The 10,666-nt window shown below is 41.1% G+C and overlaps 1 protein-coding gene across 1 annotated transcript in view; it reads left to right on the top strand.

The window, feature by feature from the left end:
• Positions 1-558: 558 nt before the first annotated feature.
• The window catches only part of zgc:153039 (uncharacterized protein LOC767698 homolog), a 75,753-nt gene continuing 65,645 nt past the window's right edge, over positions 559-10,666 (top strand). The window contains exons 1-6 of the mRNA XM_063493133.1: positions 559-996; positions 3,701-3,835; positions 5,264-5,401; positions 5,538-5,840; positions 9,734-9,841; positions 9,922-10,033. Coding sequence (XP_063349203.1) covers positions 777-996; positions 3,701-3,835; positions 5,264-5,401; positions 5,538-5,840; positions 9,734-9,841; positions 9,922-10,033 — 1,016 coding nt within the window. The 5' untranslated portion in view covers positions 559-776. The remainder of the gene's footprint in view (positions 997-3,700; positions 3,836-5,263; positions 5,402-5,537; positions 5,841-9,733; positions 9,842-9,921; positions 10,034-10,666) is intronic.

Raw genomic sequence — 10,666 nt, 5'->3', positions numbered from 1 at the left:
AGAATGGACTGCTGTGATTGGCCCAGCCAACCTGGTCATATGACCAAAGGCAACAGGCAGGAACCAAGGGGCGCTGGAAAATCAGAAAATCAGTGCAGCGTCTTGTCAAGCCATCAGAAAAAACATAGGACAAAACCGGAAGCTGTGCACATTGCCTACAAAACAAAACATTTGTATAGTCGTCTGTGCTGGCATTAAAAAAAAAATCATGTTGGTCTTCATATGACACGCACACATATGAAAACCACACGGTAGCTCTTCATACACCTGCCTGACGTTTGCATCTGGGGTAGTTAGGCATAATTACATTACGGTGCCTTTCCGATGTGTTCTACTGTGGCAGTTTTAACCGGAAATCACCGCTATTAAGACAAACTGACGTTCCCGTGTCACATGATATTCTTCTCTATAGTTGTATGAGATGTTACGATACAACAGTCGCTTGATGTGGCATTTAACAGAACTATAACGCTATAGGAAAGGCCTACTCGTTTTAAAATGTAGGTTTAACACGCATTTGTATTTTAAGTTTTTTTAAATTATTAACATAACCACTGCTTTGCTATGTAGGTAAAGTTGATTCTTTTTGATGAGGACTCGCCACTGATACACTTGCTTCGGTTTTTGAAACGGTTGGAATACGCTCATTGGTACGCTCGAAGATATTCGACGAACCGGGCAGACTTCAAGAGTTAAACTCTGGTGTCTGATCGCTCAAATTTATCCGGGACACTTTTTTTTAATGAAGTTTTGAAAGTCCGGGAGCAGGTTTCACCATGACAGAGCGGACTCCTCTCCTCCACTACCGCCTCTCTACCAGCGTCAATGAATCCGAGCTGCGGTCGCAGGCGGGCAGGCAGGCCCCGGTTCATAACCCGGGCAGCCAAGGGCGGAGGGCTGCCCAGCAGAAGCAACAGAAGAAACTCTCCACCTTCTTCGGTGTAGTCATCCCTACCTTGCTATCGATGTTCAGCGTGGTAGTCTTTCTCAGAATAGGTGAGTGCTCATTTAGACGGACGTGCGCTAATCACCTGTTTGGTAAGAGCGATGCCAAACTCTTTAGAGATTGTGCACTTTTCAGCAAAGTTGAGGGTGTATGTCTCGACTGTGACCCCCCCATTTTTTTTTAACTTTCACGTTAAATCCCGTTATGTTCCGTTACTTGTCACTGTCACATGTCACTTCCGTGACATTCCGGCTTTGCAGTACAGGTGTGACAGCATATGTCCATTACCTGTATGCACGGCATTCATTCATTGATATCACGAGGAGGCACATCTATAGCTTTTTTTTATATTCAAACCCTAAACTGTCTCACATAGTTTTTCATATAACCTGCCTCTGTGGTGAATGAAGTAAGAGAGATTTTCCCACCTCACTGATGTACAGTCTTTGCTTATTTGCTAAAAGGAGCTTTAGATAGCCAGGAATTTAATGTTATACAAAAGTGAGTAGATGTAAAAATTTCCCTCAGTGTTGTTAAATGAGGGAAGGTGTAACTGAGTGTTCTGCTCCGATTAAAATCCTACAGGTTGTACTTGTTTGTGGACCAGTTGAGACGATGGATTTCTCTCTATATATCCATGAAACTACCAAAGAATTTTGCCCTTACATTTAAGACTAGATTCTAGTGAAGATCACAGTGGGCCACAAATCTATTTAGCCCTTAGTCACGAGAGGAAAAACTATTGGTACTAGGGAGAAGGACTTTTACCCCCCCCCCCCCTTTTAAGCAGAGAGAAAAATGACAGAAGGATACAAAAGAAGGAGAAATGGTCTCCAAATATTAAACGACAGATAACATCTGCGGTCAATCTCATCGGAGGTATGCTAACACCTCCTACCATACTCAATAATGCTAAAACAACATATTTGACAAATATAAAAAATAGACTATACTATATTAAGTTAGCAGCACTCTGAGGTCATCCACTGTTTACCTTGCTATGAAAATAAGCAGATATTTATAATTTAATGCACTTTCCCCTATTTCTGTGTTTTAGCATTAAAAGAGGTCACATCTAACTTCACCTTCTCTTTTCTCTCATCACAACCCCTCATATCTGGGCATTACTGCTTGTGTTAGTTGTTTTCCCCACCCCACCACCACCACTGTCCCCCTCCCTCAGTCTCGTGAGACGTCAGCTGCTGTGCAGTGAGGATTCCTAAAACACACACACACACACACACACACACACACACACACACACACACACACACACACACACACACACACACACACAGGGAAAACACAGTGTTGTGTCTGTTTTCAGACTCCTTGCACAGGAACTGTTAGGGGTTTCATTGTGGATGTGAAACTACTATTTTATCAGTCTTGACAACTGGCGCAGATAAGGATGAAGACTTTGACTAAAATATGCCCTACTGACAAGATAATAGTGACAAGAAAGTAAAGCTGCATTCATTAACCGTGCCTGCTGCATTCTTAAAGAGATTGTAGGTCTGGTCCTTGGAGATCATGTGAGATCCACAGCAGTACTGGTCACATTGTATGAAACCATGGTGCTTTTAATGCCTCTCAAAGGTTACAGCAGCAGAAACTAGTGATAATGTGGTAAATGTGTGTCTAGCATGGTGTAAAGTGAGCTTAATATCTTGTTCCAAATGTATTTAGATGCACATTCCTTCGCTTTTGAATATCAGAAATTTTAGTTATACTTATTGTTGTGTAAAAACCCTAGTTTTCCTCGGAATTTCTTTCTGTCAGGAACCATTCCAACCACAGATGCTATTGTGAGAAGTGGGAATTTTCTTCCAACATGTGATTCCAGTTTCACTTTCGCTGAGGTTGGAATGTTTTGATGAGTCATTTTTTAAGCCGAAGACAAAGCTGCTTTCATTTTTCATTTCCTGACGGAGTTTTGCAGATGTGTTCATCATACAGTTGAAGCAAGCATGAATTTGTTTCTGCAGTACAAAAGGCCATTTTCATGATGGTTCCGCTGCTTGTTTGGGGGAATTATCATGTTACTCTAAATGCTCACATTTTCGATACCACATTTGTGGTGTCACCAGTGCAACACCACATTGGTAACTTCTGCTTTCAGACAGTTGAGCACACGATTAGTGGCTCAGTGAGGGAAGTTCAGGTTTAAAAGTATTTTTCAAAGATGGTTCACTTCTTACTGGGGTTCATCTCCAAGCAAAGAGAATTTTGTCTACTGGCTTTACATGTCTGTGATGGGCATAAAAAAGACAAAAAAAAAATATAAAACTGAAGTCTTTGTTTTTTATAGTCTGGGTAATATTTCTCAGTATCACTCCCTACCTTGGATGACTGATAACTGACCCAAAGCAACACATTAGGAATATGAGCCACACCTCGATTTCAACCAGCAAGTCAAGAGTTTAGGTCAGACTTTCTATGTACAGATTACAGATGTTACCAACATCTGAACAATTCTCGACAGTTACTTAAGTACGTATCTACGCCCTCATTTCTTCCCACATTGAGTATTTAAACTCACTGTGTTGCCTGCGTATAGCTGCACACAGCTGAAAGGGTACTTACTTTCACTGGCTTTTATCTGTTTTTTCCTTGCATGCTCGTAATTTATGGGTTTTCTGATTCAGGTGATGCAGGGTAAATTAAACCATGTCTGAGAAAGACATCCTAGATTTTTCTAGGTCTCTAATGTTTCTAGTGCTTCATCTCACCATGTTTGTGCTTTCTGACTAGGACTTGCAGTGGGACAGGCTGGGCTCTACCAGGCTATTGCCATGTATGTTGTGGCCTACATCATCATCTGTATGACCGTGCTGTCTGTCTGCGCCATCTCCACCAATGGAGCCCTTGATGCCGGGGGAGCTTATTGTATCCTCTTAAAACACACACACAGAAACGCTATCTGCATACGACTGTAACAGTGCCAGTGGTGCAGGCACTGAAAGAACAAACACTAGTTAAACAAATATAATCTGTATGTTGGTGCAGTTCAAGACTTGTCAGTGACATTGAATGGACTTAGGGTTGGCGATTATCTGTACTAAAGACACCTTTAAAGTATCATGTTTATTTTGGGTCCTGACCAATAGAACCATTATAGCCACATTTATACTAAAATGTGCAAATAAGCCAGGTTTACATTTTAAGTATTTTTGCTTGAAGGTAACTGTGAAAGAATAACACTATACATTTTGGTTCATTTGTAGTATCTGGGCAACTTAATAAAGCCTTCTAGCAATTTTGCTTTTCCAATTCCAATTCGGATTTTCTCTCATTTTATTTGTGCCATGACCCTAGATGAGGCACTGACTTGGCAGGATGAAACTTGGGAGGATCCAGCCTTCCAACCATGATCATGTCCACTGTTCTAAATGGTGCATTTCCAAGATTATTCAAAATTCCTCTTAGCCTAGCTTCAACAACTCTTTCCTACATCTTCATAGCATGGCTTATCAACTTTATCCTGCAGCTGCTACAGCTCTGCCCTTCACCTGTTCACCCTACATATCTGTATATCTCCATTTCTCAGGCATTCTCTCACTTTCCTCGATTGTGTGAAACAACCTGGTAAAAAGTCCACTGCCCTCTCTCCTAAACATCTCCATACCTGCACAGCTATGTTATCTGAACCACCTGCCTTTCCACTTTTCATCCTCTTCATAGCAGCCCTTACTACCTCCTAACTAATCCTCCGCACTTCCTAATTCATCTTTTTTCCATCCATCCTCTTCTCTCTCTCTATTTCTTTGTTCATCAGCTCCTCAGAGTACTCCTTCCATCTTTTCAATGCACACTTTTCACTTGTTGAAATGCCCTCTGTCCTTAATCACTCTAACGCATGTCCTTTTCAGATTAGTCTCTGTCTGTCTAGCCAATCGATGCAAGTCTTTTGATCTTATCTTGGTGTCACTATAAATTCACCGTAAGCCTTTTCCTTTGTCTTTGCCACTTCTTGCCTTTGCTGTATATCTAGCCTCCCAGTATTCCTGTCTAATTTGTTTTTACGGCTGTTTGTTTAAATGTTGTTAGAAGTGGGTGTTAACAGCCAGTATGCCTTGGTTTAAAAGTAACACAGTCCACTTACCAGCACTCCCAAAACTCACTAACTGGTCTTTGGACAGCTTGCTACCTATTTTTCCCAGCTTGAAGTCTTTATGCTAAGCTAAGCTAATATAAACCAAAAAAACTACAAGGGAGGTAATGATATTCCCTGAAACTATTAGACTACTATCCGTAGAGAAATGCACATACATGTGAATGAATGAAACAAGTGTGCTTTGCCTTAACGGCACTCAGACATGATCAGCCGAGCACTGGGACCAGAATTTGGTGGCAGCATCGGCATCATGTTCTTCCTGGCTAATGTGTGCGGCAGTGCTCTGATGGTGCTCGGTCTGGTTGAAGCCATCTTGTCCACATTTGGAGTCCCTGAAGGTAACTTTCACTTTCATAGCTTGTCTCATTAGCATAATTGTGTACTTTTGTTTGAAAAACTCACATTAAGATTGGGAATTGTGTATTTAAGCTTTCTTAACATTATTAAAATGGGTCTCTCATTTCATCCTTCTAGCTGGGAATGTAGCCACTTCTCACTACCAGGTTCTTCCATCTGGCTACTGGTGGTCTCTGCTTTATGGCACTGGGATTGCCCTACTGTGCCTGCTGGTGTGCCTGGTGGGAGCCCACATTTATGCCAAAACCACCTTCCTCATCTTTGTGATTGTTATTGTTGTCCTGATCACTGTCTTCATCAGCTTCTTCGCCGTGCACCCTCAATCTATCACGCTTCCTGACCTGAAGCCCAATGCGACGGGCCCCACCACAGCCAATTTTACAGGCTTCAAGTTGGAGACACTGCTTGGGAACGTATGGGGTGAGTTAGAGGACTGCTGGGTCAAAAATTATAAAAAAAATTATACCACCATGTTGGTATGAGCAATAAGTGTCTTTTATGCTCTTCTGTATGTTTACTTCTTGTGTACATTGTGCATAATACCCATACACTCCCTATAAAAGAATTAGCCACCATGATGTCAAATATTGGTTGGCCCATTGTGAAGCCTTAAACTTTTTGGTAAATTTAGCTACTCGTCAGTCACTGGGTAAGCCCACCCAGCGATTATTATCCTTTTTACCACAAAAACACCACAATGTCCTATTTAGTAAAACTTGAAACTACGGACTGAAGCCATCAATTCATCAGAACACTGCTTCCAGTAGATATCTTTCAGTTTTTAGTCATAACGTCATGTGCACATTGCTCAAGAGTTGTCTGCCATAGTGAACGTTTCCCTAGCTCCAGTTGCTAGGGAGATGTTTTCCATGAATAGAAAAATTCACTAGCTGCTAGCCAAAAGTAAAATTTCAGTAAAATGTTCACCTTCGGCGCCGGTTTAGCTCACTGGAATCACAATCAGTGGTTGTCAGCTGGTCGCAGACCACTCTATTGGACTCTGTGTGTGGAAGAACTCGGGCTTTATTGACTTGATCCTATGTCACTATGGAACTATGACTTGGCCTCACTTTGATATCCTGAAGATATCTACATACATCTTTTACAGTCTATGAAAGAAAGCTCAAACAAGCCAGAGTGCTATAATTTAGTTAAGATTTAATAATAACCAGCTCAGCTCTGGATGACGTAAAGTGGTCTTTGAACTGTGCAAGGGACAAAGGTGAATAGCAGGAGGTGTGGACAGAACTGATTAGCATTAAAGAATCAAAGGGTTTGTCTGATTTAGCCCACAAAGCATTTTAGCAATTTACCTTGGAGAGCTCTAACAAGTTTTTCTTTATTTTTTTCATAGATTTACTATTATAACAGTGGTTTTCTTTCCAGTATTGCCATTGTTGATTGCCAAATTTCAAATATCAAGGTCGGACCCAAAAGACTTCAGAATGGTCTAAATGCTCAGTTTCAGACTGTTCTTTCTACACTTGGATGTGCATCATGTCAGAGACAGTGCATGCCTAATAGGGTTATATTTTAGATATACAGAGGTGGCTGTGAGCACGGACGCTCAGGAACCTGCTCTGCAGATCATTTGTTTGTAATAACCAGCCAATTGGAGCAAATAACTAGTTAGCGCTAGTGCAAATATTATTTTCTGCAGATATTAGAAGTATTCAAATGGTAACAGACTTGTGTTAGCGCAATGTTACCTTGATGACTCATTTCTTACTACCTGAGCCCTTTCATCAGGAACAGCCACCCTTCTCATTGCTATATTTAATTTTACTGTCTCTTCCTGTAGTCTTAACTTGTTAACTGGCAGTTTCATGGAATAATTTTTCAGGAAGATGTTGTCCTGCATATATCACTCGTTATAAAAAGCTTCTGTTGGTCTTATGTAATGATTAAGCAAATTAATTTCATGGCCCATTATTTACAGGATTATAACATCACACATCAAGCACTTAAAAATATACCAACTTCTTTCCCACAGAACAATATCAGCTAAGTTAATAACATATTAACTGTTGACATGCACCCGGTTACCAGTGTCCTGTCGGGCTGGGGGTTACAGTTATTGCAAATGTGAATATTCCAAAGCAACAAAAGCAACTGCAAAAGAGTAAAAGAATGCAAATGCAGATAATTGTTCCCTTATAAATAAGTTAGAAAATTTGAATGATCATTTTAATCATTCATGAGAATCGTGGGTCAATCATTCCACTTGGTCATGTCTTCATGTTATTATATGAAAGAATAATAAAAAAATCCCCATACAGAGATACTCTTTCAGTTTTACCTTTGTAATAATATTTATCCATACTGATCTGATTTGGGAAGAACAAAAATAAGTATTTTTGTTTGATCTGGAAAACACTGGGAATGATTCACAGTGATCAGAGACCATAGAAAGTGAAGTCTATTAGGTGACCTCAAGCGACTATGGGCAAAATAACTGCTGGTGACGCGATGTGCGCAGGTCCAATGGGCAAGTGAAGAGACTACCAATCAGAGTGAAGAATACAGTTGACGTATTACTTGTTAGTAAATACATTAGGGGGTAACCTAGGCAGCTGAAGCCTTGCATGTCCGCAAGAGACCTACTGGCAGCTTCAAAGTGATGCATAATCAGCAAATTGCTTCCACTGTGTATTCGGCTTAAGTGATTTTTTTTCTTCTTCTTTTTTCTTCATTCCAAAATCTCAGAAAATGAAATGCAGCACGTTAATAAGTGAGCTTCAGACATGCTGGTCGGCAGGTTTTGTTACCTTTGGACTGATTTGACTCTATTCCCTGCAATCTCAGCCAAACATGTGAAGGTGTAAACACCAACCAGCGGAAGTCGCTGTTGTGGAGAAAATGGTGTCATTCTTCTGACAGTGGCTGCTTTCCTAAAAGCACATTAATCTTTTTTTTTTTTTCATTTCACTGCTGACTGAAAAGGAAAGCTTCGTAATTAGAGGTTATACATGTGTGCAGGATCTTAATATTCACAGAAGCCAAACCAAGCGCTCCTCTGTGTTTGCACTGCCTTACTGTAAAGCACATGATTTGTGAGCTAATTGCTCTAACTCAGGCATGCACACGTGGCAGCTATTAAACACACATCTTTGGATAATCCCTGTTTTCAGTATGAGGACGCACATGCACGCACGCACGCACACACACACACACACACACACACACACGCACAAATGCTTGTAAAATAAAAGGTTGTGCTAGGATTTAACTGAAAATTGTGAATACTGACAACCATCCAGAGAGAAGGAGATTTTGTATAAATCCTGGTGTTCTGCAGCAAAACGTTTGACTTTTTATTCCATCAGTGACAACATCAGTACTGAGCTTTTATTTGTTGTGTATCTCCCTGAAAAGGGACCCCGTCATGCTCATTTCCAAGCGGCAAGGTTTTATTTATGGAGCCTACTATAGTGGCTTTGCATGCCTCACAGTTCAAAATAGTGCATCACTTTCTTATCCTGGGCCTTGGTTCAGCAGCTCAGTTGATTGCCTCCTTTCTGCTTAAGACCTTTACACACCAAACATGTTAAATCTGTGCAAATAATTTGTGCATTAGAAATATTTTTTGGACTTGCCTATTAATGCAGCCATTCACACCGACTGCATGATGTCGCTGGATGAATTTGCAGCGTTTATTTTTTCGAACCAAGCTTGACATCATTGCTTGATGTGAACTTCATTTTTTTTCACGGTTCATTTTTTTTAGAATGAATGCTTTCGGTGTGTATATCCGTTACATGACAAGTTTGCATCCAAAACATTTGGAATTTTGTGTTATTTTTCACACCTGCTTGCTGTGCAATGTCTGTTGCATTTCTAACTAATTGGCTGCCCCTTGCAGACAGAAGTTTTAAGCAGCAGATGCGAGCTCACATTGAGCGCAGACCAAATAAGTGCTATCCGCTCTCACTGAGATTATCCAGAGCAAAGGCCAGGAAACCATTGGCACTGAGCTTTTATATCACTGAATGGTGATCACAAGTCTGTCTTGTTCTTAGATAGGATGTGCACTCCCAATTGTTTTGTCTGATACAAATAGAGAAGACAGAGAATGATGTCTCACAGATTGGAGCTGCAAAATTGAATTTTCCCAAATAAATCATGTGATAGATTTGATGGCGCTCTGTAAACAGCAGAGAAGCGTTACAAAGGATTGCTTTCTCTAATGCTCCAAAACATGATGAAGCTGGATGAGCAGGCAGGTGCAGCAGATTGAAGTTTTCTTTGAAGAGTGGTGGTGTTGATAAAAGCATTGACTCCAGGGCTGTATCTGTTCATATGTCTTCCTGCAGCTGATTACACTGTAGATTACACAACGCAAACCACGATGACCTTCGCCACCGTGTTCGCCGTCATGTTCAACGGCTGCACGGGGATCATGGCCGGCTCCAACATGTCAGGTAAGTGAACAGATGTTGTGTATGTGCCGCCTGGTTATCTGTGTCAGAACATACACCATAAAACCTGCATTACCCATCAGGTGACCTGAAGAATCCCAGCTACTCCATTCCCCGGGGCACCATCACAGCCGTAATCTTCACCTTCATCGTCTACATCATGCTCAGCGTGCTGGTCGCCTGCACCTGCGATCGGTCAGTAAAAAAAGTTGGTCTGAAATTATTACTTTTGAATGGAATCTCAACCTGATTCTAACGAGATATGAGGTCGTTTGGTAATGTTCCTGTAGTGCCAGTGAACATGTAGTTTATTACCACAAAATGAATTTTCTGGAATTGTCATGGCAGCTCACACTGAAACAGGCAAACTCAAATCTTTCTAGCTTGCTATGGACCCCGTGAGGCCACAGTCACCTCTACCAGCCCTTTAAACACGCCCTCTGCATCACAGTGTTACTATTAGAGAAAAGTGCTCGCAGACGTTTACAGTTCCAAGTTGCAGATCAGGCTATAGCAGCCTTCATGAGACACACAATTCATATCCACTTGGACTGTGTTGGATGGAAGCAGGTGAAAAGATAGTTCTACATGTTTAAGCTTGTTTAGGTCGAGTGCTCAAAGAGTCTAGTTGGCTTTTATCCATGAAGGTTTTGATTGAACTTGGGCTGGCTGTAGCTCAGGAGGAGCTACTAATTGGAAGGTTTGTGGTTTGATCCCTTGCTGCTCCAGTCTGCATGTCAAAGCATCCCTGATACCATGTACTGTTCACTGATTTGCTCTCTGATACATTCATCGAAGTGTGAATGTTGGATAGAAAGCTCCGGCATA

Source organism: Pelmatolapia mariae, linkage group LG14 (assembly GCF_036321145.2).
Source record: "Pelmatolapia mariae isolate MD_Pm_ZW linkage group LG14, Pm_UMD_F_2, whole genome shotgun sequence".
NCBI classification, from domain to species: domain Eukaryota; kingdom Metazoa; phylum Chordata; class Actinopteri; order Cichliformes; family Cichlidae; genus Pelmatolapia; species Pelmatolapia mariae.
Note: the sequence above shows the minus strand (reverse complement) of the source record. Positions and strands in the feature narration are given on the sequence as shown.